Source organism: Schistocerca americana, chromosome 3 (assembly GCF_021461395.2).
Source record: "Schistocerca americana isolate TAMUIC-IGC-003095 chromosome 3, iqSchAmer2.1, whole genome shotgun sequence".
Lineage (NCBI taxonomy): Eukaryota > Metazoa > Arthropoda > Insecta > Orthoptera > Acrididae > Schistocerca > Schistocerca americana.
The window spans coordinates 630848743-630871678 of NC_060121.1; the positions used below are offsets into that span (position 1 = coordinate 630848743).

The 22936-nt window shown below is 42.6% G+C and overlaps 1 protein-coding gene across 5 annotated transcripts in view; it reads right to left on the reverse strand.

Moving 5' to 3' along the window:
* Window positions 1–2008: 2008 nt before the first annotated feature.
* The window catches only part of LOC124607023, a 116218-nt gene continuing 95290 nt past the window's right edge, over window positions 2009–22936 (reverse strand). For all 5 annotated transcript variants that reach the window (XM_047139186.1, XM_047139185.1, XM_047139184.1 and 2 more), the window contains one exon: window positions 2009–3521. In XM_047139186.1, the coding sequence (XP_046995142.1) occupies window positions 3424–3521 (98 nt within the window). In that variant the 3' untranslated portion in view covers window positions 2009–3423. The remainder of the gene's footprint in view (window positions 3522–22936) is intronic.

Here is a 22936-nt window from a genome sequence, read left to right on the forward strand (position 1 = left end):
GGTCAGTTATGTGTCAGTTTTATAAATACTGTATTTTCTGGGTCAGTTTTCTTTTTCCCTCCCAGCATATGCACATTAGGAAAAAACAAACCCCTGCTCCACTATTCAATTGCTGTTTTTATGTGATACTTCAAAGAATTTATGTGACTTTACACAAACCACTATAAGCTCTCTACATACTGATGAAGTCACGATCTGTTTAATGGAAGCATTTGAGTTATGCATACTTTGATTATTGAAAATATATATTCTCGCAAATTATATGAGTGGTTAATGAGATATTATTACCTTTTCGGTTTCTTGTATAATGGTTACTGCCAACATGTTACAGACGTTTGCACCAAAATACGAAACTCCAGTTTGAACCTAAATAAGGGTGCGTACATCGGCTTATATCGAAGTAGTAGTGTTTTTTTTTTTTCTTCTTTTTTTTCTGTTCAAGTGTTGTGGCTGCAAATTGCACAGTTTGTCTAATAATAACCACAAGTGCCATCTGCAATGCAAATACTGCCAAATATGCGTATAAATCTTTAAGCTCCTGAAAAGACATCTGCAAGGTCTCATAAATCTTACAAAATACGAGGGGAGGTCGAATAATTTCTAGCCTAACAAATAAAGAATGACAGAAATTCATAACACCATTTATTTTTCAATATAATACCCATGTACACTAATATACTTGCGGGCATGCTCAGATAACTTCTGCAAACCATTCAAATAAAAGGTCTTTGATTCCAAGTCCAACCACGCATTCACAGCATCAATTAATGCATTATCATTGTCAAATCGTCGTCCTTTGAGGTCTTTTATTAGGTTTGGAAAAAGAAAAAATCTAATGGAGCCAAATCTGGAGAATATGGTGGATGACATAACAATTCGAACATGCAGTCATGCAGAGTTTCCAGTGTTGCAAGGGCTTTGTGCACCGGGTGCATTGGCCTGATACAAAAGAACTCCGCACGCCAATTTTCCACACCTTTTTCATATCTCTTCTTTCAAGCAGCACAGGAGGATGGTTGCAATAGTGTGATGCATTGACAGTTACACCCTTTTGCAAGTAATCCACCATAATGAACCCTTTTGCATCCCAGAAGACCAATGCCATCACCTTACCGGCTGGTTTTTGCACCCGGAATTTTTTTGGGGTGGGCGATGAAGGATGTTTCTATTATTGTGAATGTTATTTTGTCTCAGGATCAAAGTGATGAACCCACATTTTGACCATAGTCATGTACCTTGCAAGAAAAACATCTTCCTCTGCTTCAAATTGGCAGACGATTTCTTCACAACACTACACACACTCCTGTCTGTGATATGCATTCAAGTCTTTTGGAACCCACCAAGATGAAACTTTACACAGTCCCAAAATATCCACAACAATGTAATGAGCACACCCGTGGGAGATTCCAAATGTAGTTTCAATGTTCTACAACATTGTTCAGGTATCCTGCAAATTCGTTATTGTGAATTGCAGTCAATATTTCATCAGTGACAACGGTGACAGGTCTTCTGCTCCTCAGCACATCTTCCACACTCATTCTTCCATGTTTGAAGTTGGACAACCAGTTTTTCACTGTTGCATAAGACAGAGCACTGTCCTCAAGTGTATTCCGCATGTTCTCCGCAATTTCCTTGGGTGCCATTCCTTTCAAATGAAAGCACTGTTCTTGATTCTCTCGATATTCACCATTTTGTTTCCACTACGGTATACAATGCATCCTAGTTGCAAAACTAACGAAGCTGGAGCTGTGAAATTTGACTTGCGTGCCCACAAAGGGTCACCATAAAAGTAGGTGGTGGCGTTTGTGTGAGACATTGTGGTAACTATCTCGGGCTAGAAACTTTTCAACCACCCCTCATATTACAACTCCATATCCCTGTGCATGAAATACATTGATCTTTACAGACTGCAATGCAATCTAAAAGCAATGTACAGCATTTTTAAATGAAGATCAGTAAAGTGATTTTTTTAAAACAAAATTAAATTAATTCAATTATGTATTTATTATGAGGGTTGAACAAAAAGATTGAAATGCTCCAATAACTAATTTTCATGGGCAGAGTCTTGACAAAACACGGACACTCCATATATTTAACACTTCAATTTTAATTTTAGTTTCACTTTTCTTTACTAATACTATTAGGCAGCAATTACTGCAAATATGATGGGTATCTGGGCAACAACACATTGCAGAATGTGTTCAACATACATGTCATACAAAACATAAATATCTGAACCTCGCTACGACCCAACAGTCAATGTCATTAGGCACACAGAGAAAGTCAGTACATATTTATTGCTATTTTCTTTAAGATACACTTAAGAGTGAAGCTTGGTAATCAAATAATCTACTCACATAAATTAATTTGAATCATATCTTTGTTTTAAAAATAACTTTAATATTTACAAATAGATTTTATTTCGTGCACAATATCACTCTGTATGAAATACTATACAATTTCATTATGTAACAAACAAGTATATTACAAACATGCCACTCATAATGTATTGCAATCAATAATATACAGGATATCTTGCATATAACACAAATGAAGTGTTATAACATAAGGAATAGGTACTAATTTTTAGAATGACAGAACTATATTGTAAAAGAGATCAATAAATGTAAAATGTCTCTTATTTGTGAGTGTAATGAGCGTGAAATATGTGAACAATGATCATGTGAGGTGAGTATTTCTACTTTGTACAAATCAAATTAAAAGGTTTCTGAAGAAATCTGGGGACATTATACGTAAACATCTCTGAAACAACTACATTTATGCTACAAAATGGTCTTTTGTACAAACTTACAGCAATTGTAACAAGATTTCAAATTTACATATGTTGTAATTACACTGCAAGAAGCCATCACATTTATGGCAGCCAATACACTTTTTACAAAACTTAAAAAGAGAAGAAACACCAAGAAACTGAAGGCAAGTATGTGACTTCACACACCACATTCCAGTAATCTATTTTACTTTTGTGGGCTGTCCCTCAACTATTGGAAGGGAATATTAAAACAAGTGCTGCTACACTCGACAAATTACATAAAAATAATTAATTGTACAACATATTTGCATAGTTTTAAACCTTATATAAAAATATAATTTTTATGTACACATATACACACTATTTAGTTAAATTGTTGAGTTGAACTGATCTGTCAAACTGTCGGTTTGGCTAAATAAAAGGAAAAAAATCCTTGGTTACAAATTAAAGATATTAGATCTAACATTTTCTTCCTGGAGCCTGCTTCAAATGAAAAAGCACAACAACTTTCCAATATGAAAGCTTTACACATAAATACTGTGTCATCTGCTAAAATAAATTACAGGATATAGTATTATCACATATGCCCCCACTTTCGTTTCTATCACTTGATAGTGCTTTAACTTGTACCTCAATTTTAAGTTTTTAAATCACTTTTCTTCAAGGTTCAGTGCAGCATACTGCTCTTCATCAACGTCCGTCATCATTAAATTACCATCTGGTAGCAGAAGAACCACCCTCCTCTTTCCTGAAATATCATACAACAATGTCAGTTCATCACAAATGGGGACATAATGTTTAATACCAAACAAACAATTTTTTGGCTATTATTTTGAAACATTTTCCTGCTATAGTTTATCTTGGATTATGAAAAGATTATGAATAACACTGGCCATGCATAAAATTAGTCGCCAAAATTTTTCGAGTGCCTTTCGAGCTATTGAAGATATCATTTTGCTTGTTTTAAAGAAAGGAAGGCTACAGTTTAATGTTGGTCTAATAAAGGGGGAAGACACCTTCTCAAGTAAATGTGACATGAAATATCCTGGCAAATCAAAACAAGGTGTCCAGTGAAATGTGAAAATTAGGCATTTTTGAAACTAGGAAAAACCTAAATTTTATTCAAAAAATTAATTTTTTTAAAATTTTTTTTTATGTTCATCCAGACTGTATTTATATGTTATCAGTTTAAAATGGATGTGGTATTTTAAATAGCATTTGAATAATCAAAGGGAAATCAGTATGTTGTACATATAAAATGTGCACACAAGCATTAGTAACTGTTTTATGCCCGTCAAGTGTTGCTGATTCATGCCGCTGCATGAGAGGTGGGAAGGGAGGAATTCATTGCTTTCAAGTCAGGCACACAGTACTGAACAGCTTCATGGAAACGTTCACATTCAATTTAGTATCCATATCTGGAACTGAAATAAGCCTGTTGTTTTACTTACCATAACAACTGTTCAAGTGTTGTTCTCACCAGCAGGCAAAAAAATGTATGCATGCAAATGATACATTGATGTTACCTACTGTGATATATAGTCAAGACTTTACAGCTTTGAGATGATATAGAAATTTATTGAGGTACCTGTATCAGAAATTTTAGGTGTGGATTAAACCTGGAAAAATAATTTGTTTAAATGACAAGGTTGGCTTATCTTTTGCTTAAAGTTGCTGTAATGGATCTTTTTGGGTTCTGGTAGGTGGACATCAGCTGTCAACAAATTATTATTACTGCTTACTGGCATTGTCTTTATGGCAATAGGATGGTGATTCTGTTACTTGAACTGGTTTCCGAAGGCGGTGTACATAAGTGTTTCCACTTTTCAGTGTTTTAGGTATTCAGAGTATCTTACACTAAAATTCATGTTTATCTTTCACACATATACTGAGTGACAGTCACTGAAAGTTAACTGACGTATGTCTGCAGAACATCATTTCTGCACCTCAAATACCTGTACTACAAAATTTTTAATTTGGCCTATATCAACTTTTGGTGCTGTGCAAGTGCACTGTAAGACACTGAAATATTATCGATTTTCTTATTAAAAGCAACCTTCACTCTGAAATAACACTGCCCCAAGGAATATTGTTACTTCCTTTGTCAGATCCACTGGGTAAGTGTTTAGAGAGCAGTGAAGTATACTAGAATCTAATTACCTGAATATTCTGCCAGCACTGCATTTATTTTCACCATTTTCAGAATAAAGTGAGCTGCTGTGAAACCACAAATCTACCTTTCATCAATTAAATAATATTTTCTTACTTGCGCAATTATTTTATCTATGCATCATACAACAGAAACACATGCTTTCATCACATAAGTTAACCATTATGTGCTCATAACCTCATTGGCAAAAACTTTACACACCGAAGACACACATCCTGCCACTGTAGCACAATAAACCACTCTGAATAACCTGTTTTGGAGAGATCATTAGTGCAATGTATCACTGAAACTACATATTTTCGAGATAAAAACTTAACTAAGGTCTGCCTGAACAGACCATGAATGCCCAACGGTACTGATTGGCTGCTGTCATCCTCAGCCCACAGGCATCACTGGATGCGGATTAGAGGGGCATGTGGTCAGCACACCATTCTCCTGTGTGTATGTCAGTTTACCAGACTGGAGCCACCACTTCTCATTCAAACAGTTCCTCAGTTTGCCTCACAAGGGCTGAGTGCACCCTGCTTGCCAACAGCATTCGGCAGACCAGACAGTCACCCATCGAAGTGCTAGCCATCGATTTCGGCGTATTAATTTCTGAGGTGGTGGTCCCTTCTGACGCTAATCGCTGGTGAGGTGGTGTCACAAAGTTACAGCGTTTTTAACAAATGTGGCATGGTGTTTCTCCCTTCATTTCATATGTTCGTACAACTCGTCTGGTAATTCCAGTAACTGAGGACAGGATATACAGAACTCGCCATGTTCTTTTTGAGCCAGATATAGCTTATTTACTTGCATTCAGCATCTTCTTAATGACAAACGTCGCACTGTGGCACTCATCTCCAAGCACAGAGGCATCATGGTATCCATCCCATCCTCTGAGGTTAACATCTAACCCAATTCATACATAACCACCTCCATCTCATCAAAAACTGACAAATGAGATAGGATGCACAACGATCGATGTTATTGGGCAATCTCTGGCGACAGCATCTGATGACCGTTGTCAGTGGCACTGTGAACACAGCCTAAGGACGTAACCTCTGTGTGAAGTGTAAAGACACTTCAGCTATCAAGATATTAGCAGTAAATTTTCAGAGTGTTCGGAATAAAGTTCCTGAATTTACTGCCCTCCAGGAAGCGCGTGGCGCTCAAATTATTCTCGGGACAGAGACCTGGCTGAACCCTGAGAGAGGAAGTTCTGAAATATTTAGTGAGGGTTGGAACGTGTATCGGAAAGACAGATTAGACACCGTAGGAGGTGGTGTCTTCATTGCAGTTGAAAAAAATATTGTGTCTACTGAGGTCGAAGTAGAGTGTGATTGTGAAGTGGACACGTTTAACAGGGCTAGGAGAAATAAAGTTAATTGTTGGGTGTTATTACCGGCCACCAGGTTCCACTGTGACAGTTCTAGAAACATTCAAAGGGAGTCTACACTCTGTATCGCAGAAGTACCCGGATCATGCTATTATTAGTCGGAGGAGACTTCAACCTACCTAGTATAGACTGTGATGTCTATGGATTCATTACAGGTGGTACAGACAATCCGTCGTGTGAATTACTTTTGAACACATTATCCGAAAATTGTCTTGAGCAGCTAAATCGACAGCCAACGCGTAATGGAAATATTTTAGATCTGGTAGCCACGAACAGACAAGACCTCATCGACGGTGTCAGTGTTGAGACAGGGATTAGTGATCACAATGTTGTCATTACGACTATGGTTACGAAAGTTAAAAAGTCGGTCAAGAAGGCTGGGAGAGTATTCTTACTAGAAAGAGCAGATAAGCAGTTGTTAGCATCCTACTTAGTAAATGAATCGTCTTCATTTACTTCCGGTACGATGGACGTGGAAGAATTATGGGCAAATTTTAAACACACTGTAAATCACGCACTGGACAATTATGTGCCGAAAAAGTGGGTTACAGACGGAAAAGACCCACCATGGTTTAACAGCGCAATTCAGAGAATGCTCAGGAAGCAAAGACAGTTGCATTTGTGGTACAAGAAAGATCGGAAGACTGAGGACAGGCAAAAGTTAATAGAGATTCGTGCTGATGTAAAAAGAGCGATGCGCGAAGCATACAACCACTTCCACCGTCATAGCTTAGCAAAAGATCTTGCTGAAAACCCAAGGAAATTCTGGTCTTACGTAAAATCGGTAAGTGGGTCGAAGGCTTCCATCCAGTCACTCACTGATCAGTCTGGCCTGGCAATGGAAGACAGCAAAACGAAAGCTGAAATTTTAAATTTAGCATTTGAGAAATCTTTCACGCAGGAGGATCGTACAAACATACCGCCGTTTGAACCTCGTACAGATTCCCGTACGAAGGACATAGTGATAGACATCCCTGGGGTTGTGAAGCAGCTGAATGGGTTGAAAATAAATAAATCGCCAGGTCCTGATGGGATTCCAATTCGGTTTTACAGAGAGGACTCTACTGCATTGGCTCCTTAATTAGCTTGCATTTATCGCGAATCTCTTGCCCAATGTAAAGTCCCGAGCGACTGGAAAAAAGCGCAGGTGATGCCTGTATATAAGATGGGTAGAAGGACGAATCCTCAAAATTACAGACCAATATCCTTAACATCGGTTTGTTGCAGGATTCTCAAACATATTCTCCATTCGAATATAATGAATTTTCTCGAGACAGAGAAGCTGCTGTCCATGCATTTAGAAAGCATTGCTCCTGCGAAATGCAACTCGCCCTTTTTCACATGATGTCTTGCGAACCATGGATGAAGGGTATCAGACGGATGTCAAATTCCTTGACTTCTGAAAAGTGTGACTCGGTGCCCCACTGCAGACTCCAACTAAGGTACGAGCATATGGGATTGGTTCCCAAATATGAGTGGCTCGAAGACTTCTTAAGTAATAGAACCCAGTACGTTGTCCTCGATGGCAAATGTTCATCGGAGGTGAGGGTATCATCTGGAGTGCCCCAGGGAAGTGTGGTAGGTCCTCTGTTGTTTTCTATCTACATAAATGATCTTTTGGATAGGGTGGACAGCAATGTGCGGCTGTTTGCTGATGATGCTGTGGTGTACGGGAAAGTGTCGTCGTTGAGTGACTGTAGGAGGATACAAGATGACTTGGACAGGATTTGTGATTGGTGTAAAGAATGGCAGATAACTCTAAATATATAAAAGTGTAAATTAATGCAGATGAATAGGAAAAAGAATCACGTAATGTTTGAATACTCCACTAGTAGTGTAGCGCTTGACACAGTCACGTCGATTAAATATTTGGGCATAACATTGTAGAGCGATATGATGTGGGACAAGCATGTAATGGAAGTTGTGGGGAAGGCGGGTAGTTGTCTTCGGTTCATTGGTAGAATTTTGGGAAGATGTGGTTCATCTGTGAAGGAGACCGCTTATAAAACACTAATACGTCCTATTCTTGAGTACTGCTCGAGTGTTTGGGATCCCTATCAGGTCGGATTGAGGGAGAACATAGAAGCGATTCAGAGGCGGGCTGCTAGATTTGTTACTGGTAGGTTTGATCATCACGCGAGTGTTATGGAAATGCTTCAAGAACTCGAGTGGGAGTCTAGAGGAAAGGAAGCGTTCTTTTTGTGAATCGCTACTGAGAAAATTTAGAGAACCAGCATTTGGGGCTGACTGCAATACAATTTTACTGCTGCCAACTTATATTTTGCGGAAAGGCCACAAAGATAAGATAAGAGAGATTAGGGCTCGTACAGAGGCATATAGGAGTCATTTTTCCCTCATTCTGTTTGGGAGTGAAACAGGGAGAGAAGATGCTAGATTTGGTACGAGGTACCCTCCGCCATGCACCGTATGATGGATTGCGGAGTATGTATGTAGATGAAGATGTAAAGGCATCCAACAATACATTAATGATGCACATGGCACGGTACTGTACAGTCGCGTTCATGTTGATAGCACATTATTACTACTGCGTATAGTTAACAGTCTGCTGAAATGCATGGCCAACGTTTTTAATGAACATGGTTCAATTTTGTCACGAAGAATAGTGAAATAGTTTACTAACATCGCTCATATGAACTACAAAGCAAGCAGCAGCAGTAGTAGCAATGAGTGTAATAAAGAGTTCTTAATGTCATGAACAATGTCAAGGAAGCCAAATGTAGTTGTGTGAAGACAAAGCTATGATTTCACTGATTGTAAAACAAGTTTTATTTACCTATGTGTTTCAATGTAATCATGTGTTGATGCAGTTTTATATTTGATTTATTTGTTGCACACTTATCTCAGTTATTAGTTCGTAAAACAAAGGTTTTATTTTATTTTCATTTCTCGTGTTTTTATCCAGAAGAATGTATTAATAGCTAATGTATTTTCATCTGCTACACATTCAGCTGAAGTTATTAGGTCATAAAACAGCAGTATTGTTTTATTTTTATTTCCTACGCTTTTCTATAGCATAAGTTAACAGTGAATTTATTTTTATCTGCTACATGCACACCTCAATTATTAGATCGTAAAACAAGTTTTATTTCTCTATTTTTCCAGTTCCTGTAATTTTCTGTAATAATTGTGTTAATGGAATGTATTTTTGAGTTTGTTCTGCAAGTTGCACGCACAGTTCAAGAATCGTCTTCCACTTAGATTGAACATGTTTACGTTAATCGTACATCATTCGAAACAACCAACAGTACAACACGTCAACAACTGGCAGTCCACCTACCTAAAACTGTAACTGCAAAGTGAACAAGTTACACCACACTACAAGCCATCCAATGGCACCAAATTTGTTTTCGTGCCTTATCGGCATGATTAAGAACACTTGTTGACTGTCTTCTGTTTTCAAATACTGTTGGCTTCAAAGACCTGACAGTTGTGACTTTATAGTAGCTATTTTTTTCTTCCTCTCATTGTGTTATCTAACAAAATCTTAAATTTACTTTAACAGTCTTTGCTACCTATAAGAATAACATTTGAAGGCGGCTATGTGCTTTCAGTATAACATGCCAGTTGTGACAGTATCAAGTTGGAATTTTCACGTGAGTCAGCCAACATGGGAAAGTGGTAAGCGCCCATCTAAAAAACCAACTTTAAACATCCTTCAGACTTCATGTACTTAGTATGATAAAATATTTTCTTAACTGATAAAATGACACCATCTAAACTGAAAAGCAAAGTCTGGAGATATTTCAAAAAGAACTCTGATACTTCTGCCACATGCAAAATCTGCAACAAAGAGCTCAAAACATGGGTAATGCAACCAATCTTCGTTGCCACATTGGGAAGGTTCACAAACAGATGTTATTAGAAAATGAAATGCATCCTTTGAAAATCTTACACACACCCAGCCAAAACAGAGAAAAAAATACTTGATTGCATCAATATTACGGTCAAGCCAGCAAAGTGCTTGTAATCTAATGAATAACTACAACTTAATACTGATCTCAAACCTGATACTTTTAGTTCTTGGTAGTTGTGCTTGGTAATACAGAATCATCAGAATCATTCACACACACACACACACACACACACACACACACACACACGCGCATGCGTGCACACTATTGGTTCAACTGAATGTCAAAGTTGTTTTTTTTTTTTTTTTAGAATAAGCTACTGTATAATTTATAATTATGGACAGTAAGTCATTTTTCTACCAGTGATGGAAAAAGGCTTTTGTGCTTTTGTACATAACGAAGGAACTACAAGGACAGAAGCAATTAAATTCAGCACTGAAGAACATAATGATGCGCTCTCATGCATTTTCAGAACTTACATTCAATAAAATTGAGAGTTACTGTTGACTTCTCACACTATGAAACAGAAATCATTTTTAGGAACAACAATCCATTCTTTAGGTAACTTACAACTGTAAAGCAGAACACTGCATACTACAATTGTATGAGCGACATACAGAACTATTGCAGCTCCTTGAGTGGGAAATGTCAACGGGTGTGTGTGTGTGTGTGTGTGTGTGTGTGTGTGTGTGTTCGGTTGGGTTGGTTTGGGGGATTAAAGGGACCAGACTGCTATGGTCATCGGTCCCTTGTTCCAAAGTCAAAGAACACCCACAGAGAATAAAAACGATGAACGGAAGAGATCACAGACGATACAGAACAAGAGATACTGGAACAAGAGATACTGAGACAAGGACAAGACAAAACGAACTAAAACCACACAGAGTGTGATGGTGGTTGGCCGACCATAGAAATAAATAAGGAAAAGCCAACCACTTAGAAACACATTAAAAAAAATCAGTGTAAAATCATAGGCCAAAGGCCAGAATCGACACAAAACGATAAAATAAAACAGAAACACTCAGAGTAAATGATAAAATCCCCCTGCCCGAATAAAACGTAAAACTAAGTCAACCATAGCGGAGTCGTCTGTTAAAAGGGCAGGGAGCGTAGCAGGCAGCGCAAATGTCTCCCTGACCACAGCTAAAAGGGGGCAGGCCAGCAAAATGTGGGCCACTGTCAAAGCTGCCCCACAGCGACATAGAGGAGGGTCCTCCCGGCGCAGTAAATAACTGTGTGTCAGCCGGGAGTGGCCAATGCGGAGCCGGCAAAGAACTACTGAGTCCCTGCGAGTGGCTCGCAGGGATGACCGCCACACAGCCGTCGTCTCCTTGACAGCACGGAGTTTATTGGACATTGTCAGTTCGCGCCATTTATCGTCCCATAGCGCCAAGATTTTGCGGCGGAAGACGGCCCGCAAATCAGTCTCTGGGAGGCCAAGGTCCAGAGATGGCTTGCTGGTGGCCTCTTTCGCCAGGCGGTCAACATGTTCGTTACCCGGGATACCGACATGACCGGGGGTCCACACAAAGACCACAGAGCGGCCGCAACAGGCAAGAGTATGCAGAAACTCGTGGATAGCCATCACCAGACGAGAACGAGGGAAACACTGGTCGAGAGCTCGTAAACCGCTCAGGGAATCGCTACAGATAACGAAGGACTCACCTGAGCAGGAGCGGATATACTCTAGGGCACGAAAGATGGCGACCAATTCAGCAGTGTAAACGCTGCAGCCATCCTGCAAGGAACGTTGTTCGGAACGGTCCCCTAGAGTGAGCGCATACCCGACACGACCAGCAACCATCAAACCATCAGTGTAGACAACACCAGAGCCCTGATACGTGGCCAGGATGGAATAAAAGCGGCGGCGGAAGGCCTCTTGAGGGACTGAGTCCTTAGGGCCCTGTGCCAAGTCGAGCCGAAGGCTAGGGCGACGAACACACCATGGGGGTGTATGCAAAGTAGCCCGGAAAGGAGGTGGAACAGTGAAACCCTGGAGCCCAGAGAGAAGCTCCTTGACGCGGACCGCTATTGTACAACCAGACCAGGGCCGACGTTCTGGCATACGGACGACCGACCGCGGGAACAGGAGACGATAGTTTGGATGCCCGGGCGAGCTTAGAACATGGGCAGCATAAGCGGCCAGCAAACGTTGGCGTCGGAACCGCAGTGGAGGTACACCTGCCTCCACTAGTACGCTGTCCACAGGGCTGGTGCGGAAAGCACCAGTGGCAAGGCGTATCCCGCTGTGGAGAATCGGGTCCAGCACCCGTAACGCAGATGGGGATGCTGAGCCATAAGCCAGGCTCCCACAATCCAGACGGGACTGGATTAACGCCTGGTAGAGCCGCAACAGTGTAGAGCGGTCGGCGCCCCAGTGGGTGTTGCTCAAGCATCTCAGAGCGTTTAGATGCCGCCAACACGTCTGTTTCAGCTGCCGGATATGAGGCAGCCAAGTCAACCGGGCATCGAAAACCACCCCCAAAAACCTGTGGGTCTCCACCACAGCAAGGAGTTCGTCGGCAAGATAAAGCCGCGGCTCAGGAGGGATTGTTCGGCACCGGCAGAAATGCATAACGCAGGTCTTGGCTGCCGAAAACTGAAACCCATGCGCTACAGCCCAAGACTGTGCCTTACGGATAGCGCCCTGTAGCTGACGTTCAACAGCTGCAATGCCAGTAGAGCTGTAATAAAGGCAGAAGTCGTCAGCATACAGGGAAGCGGAGACAGAATTTCCCACGGCCGCAGCAAGCCCGTTAATGGCTATTAAAAACAGACAGACACTTAAAACAGAGCCCTGTGGCACACCGTTCTCCTGGACGTGGGAGGAACTATACGAGGCCGCGACTTGCACGCGGAAGGTACGACACGACAGAAAATTGCGGATAAAAATCGGCAGAGGACCCCGAAGACCCCATCCATGAAGCGTAGAAAGAATGTGATGACGCCACGTCGTATCGTACGCCTTCCGCATGTCGAAAAAGACAGCGACCAGGTGCTGACGGCGGGAAAAGGCAGTACGGATGGCCGACTCCAGGCTCACCAGATTGTCGGCGGCGGAGCGGCCTGTACGGAACCCACCCTGAGATGGAGCCAGAAGGCCCCGAGACTCCAGTACCCAATGCAAGCGCCGGCTCACCATCCGTTCAAGCAACTTGCAAAGAACGTTGGTGAGGCTAATGGGACGGTAGCTGTCCACCTCCAGAGGGTTCTTTCCAGGTTTCAAAACGGGGATGACAATGCCTTCCCGCCATTGCGACGGAAACTCCCCCTCGACCCAAAGACGGTTGTAAAGATCGAGAAGGCGCCGCTGGCAGTCCACTGAAAGGTGTTTCAGCATCTGACAGTGGATGCCATCTGGCCCAGGAGCGGTATCAGGGCAAGCAGCGAGGGCACTGCGAAATTCCCACTCACTAAATGGAGCATTGTAAGATTCTGGGTGGTTGGTGTGAAACGAAAGGCTCCGACGTTCCATCCGCTCTTTAATGGAGCGGAAGGCCTGGGGGTAATTCGCAGAAGCGGAACTCATAGCAAAATGCTCTGCTAAGCGATTGGCAATGACGTCGGAGTCAGTACAAACTGCTCCATTCAGTGAGAGCGCAGGGACGCTGGCAGGTGGCCGATAGCCGTAGACGCGTCGAATCTTGGCCCAGACCTGCGAGGGAGTGACATGGAGGCCAATGGTGGACACATACCGCTCCCAGCACTCCTTCTTGCCTTGGCGGATAAGGAGGCGGGCCCGCGCACGCAGCCGTTTGAAGGCGATAAGGTGGTCGAGGGAGGGGTGTCGCTTGTGACGCTGGAGCGCCCGCCGGCGATCTTTAATCGCTTCAGCGATCTCAGGCGACCACCAAGGCACAGCCTTCTGCCGAGGGGACCCACAGGAATGGGGAATGGCAGATTCGGCGGCAGTAACGATGCCGGTGGTGACCGATTGAACCACCGCATCAATGTCATCGGTAGAGAGAGGCTCAAAAGCGGCAGTGGAGGAGAACAAGTCCCAGTCAGCCTTATTCATAGCCCATCTGCTAGGGCGCCCAGAAGAGTGGCGCTGTGGTAGTGACAAAAAGATCGGAAAATGGTCACTACCACACAGGTCGTCATGCACACTCCATTGGACAGACGGTAAGAGGCTATGGCTACAGATTGAAAGGTCAATGGCGGAGTAGGTGCCATGCGCCACACTGAAGTGTGTGAAGGCACCATCATTTAACAGCGAGAGATCGAGCTGCGACAATAAATGTTCAACGATGGCGCCTCGACCTGTTGCCACTGACCCACCCCACAGAGGGTTATGAGCGTTGAAGTCGCCCAATACCAAGAAAGGTGGCGGCAATTGGGCGACCAGTGCAGCCAGGACATGCTGCGAGACATCACCATCCGGTGGAATGTAAAGACTGCAGACGGTAACAGCCTGTGGCGTCCACACGCGTACAGCGACAGCCTCTAAAGGCGTCTGGAGAGGGACAGACTCGCTGTGCAGAGTGTGAAGGACATATATGCAGGCGCCACCAGACACCCTTTCATAAGCTGCTCGGTTCTTGTAATAACCCCGATAGCCACGGAGGGCGGGGGTTCGCATCGCTGGAAACCAAGTTTCCTGGAGAGCAATGCAGAAGAAAGGGCGAAGGCTGAGAAGTTGGCGGAGCTCAGCTAAATGGTGGAAAAAACTGCCGCAGTTCCACTGGAGGATGGTATTGTCCATGGCTGAGAAAGGCGTGAAAGGACTGGGAAGGCAATTTACGCCGCTTGTTCACTCACTGCCACCGATTCAGTACCCGTACGAGAGGCATCCATGGCGTCTGAGGGACCAGCGAGATCAAGGTCCTCAGCGGACGCTAGAATCTCGACTTCATCCTCAGACGCAGAGCGCGAAAGGTGCGGTGGGGTTGGTGCCACCGCAAGTTCTTTAGCCTTAGAGGTCTTTCTCTTGGACTTCTCTCGCTGAACCTTGGGTTTCACCGGCTGGGAAGGCTTCACCGATTCAGTCTCCGGGACAGAGGAGGATCGTGAAGCCCTACGCCCGGCTGCTGGTGAGGACTTATGCCACTGGTGGCCGTCATCCTTCCCGCTGGTGGAACCCTGGGAAGGGAGGGTCCCAAGGGAACTCTTACGGGCGAGAGTAGCCGAAGAAGTTAGATGCTTCTCCGGCTGAGAAGCGGGGATGGACGTCCCCGACGGGTGGGAGGAGGTTGCTCCTGAGGTAGGTGGTGCAGGAGCAACTGGTTGGGGAGAGCCCCCCACGGGCAAGGGGGCAGAAGGAGTCGTACTGCTTATCGAGCTGGCTGGAAGTCTCGAAACTAATGGAGCTAGCACAGTTGTTGTAGCAGCTGCATAGGAAGATGTCATTCTCACAGGATGGAGTCTGTCATATTTCCGTTTGGCCTCAGTATAGGTCAGCCGGTCCAGGGTCTTATATTCCATGATTTTGCGCTCTTTCTGAAAGACTTTGCAGTCAGGCGAGCAAGGTGAATGGTGCTCCCCGCAGTTGACGCAGATGGGAGGCGGGGCACATGGAGTATCGGGATGAGACGGGCGTCCGCAATCTCGACATGTGAGGCTGGAAGTGCAGCGGGAAGACATATGGCCGAACTTCCAGCACTTGAAGCACCGCATCGGGGGAGGGATATAGGGCTTGACGTCACATCGGTAGACCATCACCTTGACCTTTTCCGGTAACGTATCACCCTCGAAGGCCAAGATGAAGGCACCCGTAGCAACCTGATTGTCCCTCGGACCCCGATGAACGCGCCGGACGAAATGAACACCTCTACGTTCTAAGTTGGCGCGCAGCTCGTCATCAGACTGCAAAAGGAGATCCCTATGGAAAATAACACCCTGGACCATATTTAAACTCTTATGTGGTGTAATAGAAACGTTAACATCCCCCAACTTGTCACAAGCAAGTAACCTGCGGGACTGGGCGGAGGATGCCGTTTGTATCAGTACTGACCCAGAGCGCATTTTAGACAAGCCCTCCACCTCCCCAAACTTGTCCTCTAAATGCTCGACGAAGAACTGAGGCTTTGTGGAGAGAAAAGACTCCCCATCAGCTCGCGTGCAAACTAAGAATCGGGGCGAATAACTGTTAACTCCATCCTGCGACTTACGCTCTTCCCACGGCGTGGCCAGGGAAGGGAACGTTTTCGGATCGTACTTCTGAGCATTAAATTGAGCCCGAGAACGCTTAGAGACTGCTGGCGGCTGGCCGCCAGCGAGAGATGATGTACCACGCTTCATTGCGGGTCATCCGCCCTGATGCCACCTACTCCGACCAAGGGCCCTCCCCACGGGCGCCACCCAGCCACAGCAATAGCCACCTGGCAGGATGGCCATTGCCGGGAGTCCTGATGCCCCAGGGAGATGGGCATCTACTCCTTGGCATACGTGGGGAGTGAACGGCGCAGGCATCAGTAGAGCGATCCCTGTGTTGTCAGGGGGCTACAACCAAGAGGGTACATGGCGGCCCCACCACAACGGACTGGCTACCGTGCTGGATGTTAGGTGACATGTGGTCCATGGGCGTCGTCAGTGCAGAAAATGGCCCTGCACAGTGCTTGGCAGAAAGTGCACGCAGGGGCGCATCGATGCCCAAGAGATGGAGAGCGGGCAAGACTGCAATGCAACGACGAATAAGATGGCGAAAGTTCTCAACACAACACGGACACAATGCACCAAGTAAGGCGCCCTTCCCCAATCGGCTCGCTCTTCGGAAAAATTTTGAGATATGGAGGTCAAACCCGACAGGGGACCATCACATAAGGCCGAAACGTTTGAGACTCCTTTTAGTCGCCTCTTACGACAGGCAGGAATACCACGGGCCTATTCTAACCCCCGAACCCGCAGGGGTGTGTGTGTGTGTGTGTGTGTGTGTGTGTGTGTGTGTGTGTGTGTGTGTTTTACTATGGGCACTCAACAGCAGGTTATCAGCACCCTGACAATTTTAAAAGGAATGAGTGTTGATAAAATCGTAAAATTGTTGCATACAGGAAGACTGAAACATACAAATCGACTATCATACACTCATTCCCATTTCACTCGCATTCAATCACACTTTCACTCTATCTCATACGCCTCAAGATAACAGAGAAAGTGTGAAAAATGTTACAACTGGTGTGATATTCCTGGCTGTGGCTGCCAGCATTTTATTGTGGTAGGCGCTCTGTCTTGACGCAGCTTGATACACATGAAGTAGCATATGGTACAAAAGTGGAGTGAGGTACAAGCTGCAGATGGTACAGTATGTACTATTCCCATGGAATAGTCCGCCAATTGTACTGAACTTGCTTCTGATTGGTCAGCACATTCGGGTGTTAGGTGTCAAAAAGCGTAACTTTTCTTATTAATTATTTATAAACTTTTCATTGTATTTAACCCAGTTTTCAGTATGACAATTTCTCATGTTTATCCTTTAAATTTCACTAGTTTTGAGAAACATAAGAGTAACGATGCTACAACACTGCTAATGTATCAACAAGTAGAACAAATAGGTTACGCCATGGAACAGCATCAGCATCAGCATCAGCTGATACTTTGCCTACACAAGATAATAAGAATTGTGTGATTTAAATGTTAATGGAGTTAGAAATAATAAAGGATACAAGTGAATTAAAGAAAGGGCAAAAATTACTTGCTGATAAAATAGAAACAACAAACGAGGAGATACCAAAAAATAATCTTAAGTTTAAACATTTAGAGACAAGGGTCGATTCTCACGAAACTAGAATAGGTGCTTGTAAAAAAAAAAAAAGAGAACTGAGGATGAGAGTAAAGAATGGGGTCAAAAATTAGATAAGGATACGCAAGAGGTTAACCATAAGATTGATGATGAGTAGCAAAAATAAATGATCTCATGCAAGCTCAAGATACTTTTGTATTGTCAGTTAGGAATGAAGTCATTAACTTAACAATGATCAGCGTAAAATAAACAAAACTTGCAAAGATACCCATGAAAGGAAAAGCAAACAGGTCATAGACTTAAAAGGACAAAAATGCAGTCCTTAGCCGTAAAGTATCATGAATAGAATCTGTTTGTAATGCTAATACAAATACGATTCAGGGTCGTTTGAGAGAAATTGAACAGAAAGTAGAATAAATACCTCAAGTAAGTGAGATGAGTAAAAACAGGTACTGTGGAAGTTGCATTAAAACAGAAACTCAAAATGTGGATTGAACAGCAACAGTAAAAATGTAAGGGTGTTGTTAATGAAGTAATCATCAGTAATGCCAATGCTTACAAATTTCATAACTTTTCTAGCAAAGGTAGTATACATCCTGTTGCTTTCATTTGTCAGTTTGAGGGCATCATACCTGACAACATGACAGAACAACAGAAAATAAAGTTTGTAGCCAGTCGTTTTGAAGGAGACGCAATATCATGCGGAACACGAGCGAGAAACACGTGTAAAATATACCAAGAATTTATTAAAGCATTCTTAAATCAATACTGGGCCACAAGTACACAAAACAGAATAAAATCAGAAATATTTGAAGCTAGGAGCTTTGAAAACAGTGGCTGCAATAGTTATAATGAGCTCTTTTAGTACTAGTGGGAAAAGAACCAGTGTTTAACTGATCCTTTACATTAAACAGACTTAGTAGATATAATAGCTCATAAGTTTCCTGTCTTACAGGAGGAACTAATTCATGTCAAGAAGAGTGAGGTTAACAACCTCCTGTATGTATTAGAACAGCTGGACATGCTTTTAGGCAACAGACAAGTGCTGGAAGGCTGGCGTAAAAACAGGTGGCGTACAGACCGCTGCCACACCACGACTCAAAACAGGAATAGTATGTCAAACAGTAACAGCAAGCAAGGTAGAATGGAGGAAGACAGACCTCATGACAGTAACCGTAGTCCATCTAGAAGGGGAAGAGGTGGATTTCGAAAAGGTTTTAGGAGAGGAAATAAACTACAACAGTAGCCAGGAAAAGGAAAAAAATCAAGGGGAGTCGGAAAACGCGTAAGCGGTTCGGACATGGTCCAATCGCGAACGGCCAAAATATGTGGTCCACTAATGAGATTCTTGGAATATGAGGAGAGGGATAACAGTAAAGATGCAATTATGGAAGAGGAAGGCCAGAGGTAGAGGAAACGTACCAACCAGCTGTAGAAATTGCAACCTCAAGTGATTTTTACAAGAGAATAAAGAAAAATGAGCAGGTACCAGAGTTATCTGTACAAGGAGTAACGGTAGTTCCTGCCTATGGGGCCCGAAATAAGGTTATAAAGAAGCCGATTTTATTGGAATTTACACTGCAGGAAAAGACATTCACAGTTAATGCCATGGTAGTGAGCGGCCTGTGTGTAAATTTAATCCTGGGAGCAGATTGGTTAATTGCTAATGGAGCAATGCTAGATTTTGCTGAAGGAGCAATGAAAATGAAAGAGGGAAAGGAGGAAAATGTAATAAAATTTGTAGGGAACCAGGGACCACAGTGTGATGAAAGTAATGCCAGAATACAAATACTCAGGGAAAAGATGAGTTGGGATCTCAAACCGCGAGAAACCCTTAATTTCTTTACAAGAGTAGAGTCACAGGAGGAGGCAAATATCGAGATTAGGATCAGAGAAAAGATTGCAAGCATTAAGGGTTTAACTGCGCAACAAGCCTATGGGTTACAATACATACTACTACAGCACAAAAGAGCATTTTCAAAGAAACCAGGGTGCATGAAGTACTATGAGTATTGCTTTCAAATAAAGGCACATGACCCCCTTAGGTTTAAGCTGTATTCCATTCCACTGGCAAAAAGGGAAGCGGTGGATAAAGAAATTAAAAATATGATTGAATCAAGGTAATAGAGTGCTCACAAAGTAATTATACAAGGGTTGTACCAAAAGTAAGGTTCCCAATGAGCTACAGCCTCAAGGGAAGGTGCTAGGCTAAATCCGACAACAGTGCCGTGCGCAGTGGTGTACCCACTCTCAAGCCCGCCCATCCGTGATTCGCTACATTGCTCAGTGTTGGTTTGGCAGCTCTCAGAGATGGAAGTGTTGACAGCTCCCGCCAAGAGCGAGGTTCGAGCAGTAATCTGGTTTCTCCATGCAAACCCGTGCAGATTCATCGGCAACTGACTGAGGATTATGGTGAAGAGCACGTGTCTGTTCAGCACATCCACAAATGGTGCAGTGCTTTTGCTGAGGGTCGCACAGACATTTACGACGAAGAACGAAGAAATGATTGTCCAGAAGATCAACAGTGAGCTGCTCAAAGATCAGAGGGTCACTGTCTGTGAACTTGTTGAACGCGTTCCTGAAGGTTCCCACGGCACAACTACAAGAACTGTAACAGAAATGTTGGGTTATCGCGAAGTGTGTGCTCGCTGGGTCTCTCGGATGCTGACTGCCGGACACAAGGAGACATGCCTTGACTGTGCTTGCAAGTTTCTTCAACAATGTGAGGGGGGAGGCAACAAGGAGAAGTTGTTGACTCTATCCCCCCCCCCCCCCAAAAAAAAAACAAAGCAACAATTTCGTCAGTGGCGTCACTCCAGTTCATTGCCACCAAAGAAATTAAAATAAACACAGTCAGCAGGAAAGGTTATAGCGACTGTGTTTTGCGATTGGAAGGGGGGTACTCCTAATTGATTTCATTCAGCCTGGTATTGTGAGACAGGAGTCATTCCATGTCAAATCAACACACTTAAAATAAAAATTTTACCTCACCCTCTTAGATTTTGCTGAAAGTTGGTATACTTATAGTGGGTGCTGAAACTAAGAAAAATACCAAATTTCAATTTTTTCCTCAAACCATTCCTGAAATATGGTCATGCAAACTTTTCAAAAACTGGCCAAAAATGTGTGAACGGACTTTTTTTTAAATTGCACTAGGAGCTGCCCTAATTGAGCTTGAGAACTGGGAAAGGTGTCATTTTGCAGCATTTTTCATGCTCTTTCCAGTGATAGACAAAAAACATAGCTTCTGATTAATAACCCATTTCAAAATGGTAATTAATATTTTGATTTAATTTTTTTACAAAAAGTACATAATTGAAAATTTTCAAAATAGTTCCATAACTACTTCATACTGTTGTAAATCACATGGCAAAATATAAATGTGGGATGATGTGGGTTCATTGTTAAAAAAAAAAAAAAAATTATTCCGGACTCTTGTTTTTCACTAACGGCCCTAGTTTGACCAAACTGACCTTTAAGGTAGTACGTCAGTAGAGGACCGTATACATAGGGCTTGATGTCTGTACAGTAATTCAGAGACTGGAGCCACTGTTGAGATGATGTAGTCTGTATTGTTACCTTCTAAGGCTTTGTGTGCCTACAGCATTATTGTGCAGAGTGGTTTTAGTGAAAATCAACTGTTACCTCTGTGTTGACCAGTCTGTATCTATTATATTTAATAGTTCATTTTCAAGTAAATCTATACATTGAAGGGCAGTTTATAAATGGTTTCTGTACAAATATGGAACCAAGTAAAAAGTGCAGTGCTGTAGGAGTGCAGTGTTGTAATCCATTGAAGAAGTCAAATCATTTTATTAGAGAGAGAAAAAGTGAGAAATGTCACAACATGGATGCCCAAATTATTTCCTCAAATACCAAGTGGTGCCAAGATTTGTGATAAATGTAGAAAAGATGTAACCAAATTGAAAAATACACCAGAGCCCATCAGTGATGAAAGTGTTGAAGAAGAATCTTCTGGATCAGAGATAATCATCCGAGACCAAGACCCTGACTTCACTCCAACTTCAGTAGCTGTTAAAACATTTAACACAACACTTCAAGAACTAGGTGAGTCCCCAATTGACAAGAGAAAACTAAGATCTAGGCATTACGCCAAATCAAAAGTGAAGAAAATTTCATCAATGACACGTAAATTTTTTGTTGCTCCTGAAACTTCTTCGTCAGATACTGATACTGATGAATCTGTTCTTGAAAATATTAAAAGAAACTTTAAAAATTCTATAAGTAGAGCAAAAAAACTAATGATTCTTACAAGTTTACCTGAAAAGTGGAGTGTCAGGAAAATAATGAGGGAATTTAATGCTTCTACTTACATTGTTCGGCAGCCCAAAAAAATTTTGAAAGAGAAAGGATTCATGGAAGATCCAAACCCAAACCCAGGGAAGTGTTTACCAACAGAAACTGTCAAAACTGCACATTCATTTTATGAAAATGATGAAGTTAGCAGGGCAATGCCAGGTATTAAAGATTGTGTGACAAGTACAGAAACAAGTGGAAATAAGTGTGTAACCTTAAAGAAGCTTACAAGCATTTTAAAGACAAGTTTCCTAACATAAAAATAGGTTTCTCTAAATTTGCTGAGTTGAGACCAACACATTGTGTATTAGCTGGCCAGAGTGGCGCGCACACACACTGTCTGCGTGTGCACAACTCACCAAAACATAAAATTAATGATAGAAAATGCCAAACTAAATACAAACAGCAGCTTAAACAGTTATAAGCAGTGAATTGCAAAAATGCTTTGCAACCCATCATCAGTTGATTGCAACATGGGAAACTGTGAATACTGTCCACGAGAAACTGTCATACGTAAAATTTTAAAAGACTCTTTTCATGAAAACTTAATTGAACAAGTTCAGTTCCGACAGTGGATGTCAGTTGACCGATGTAATAATCTGGAAATCGTTCAGAAAACTTCTGAAGAATTCATAGATTTATTTAGTAGTAAGATGTCGACTTTGATTCGGCATGACTTCATTGCCAAGCAACAACGAACATTCCTTAACTCCACAAGAGAAAACCTTATGGAATCTGAATTTGTTGT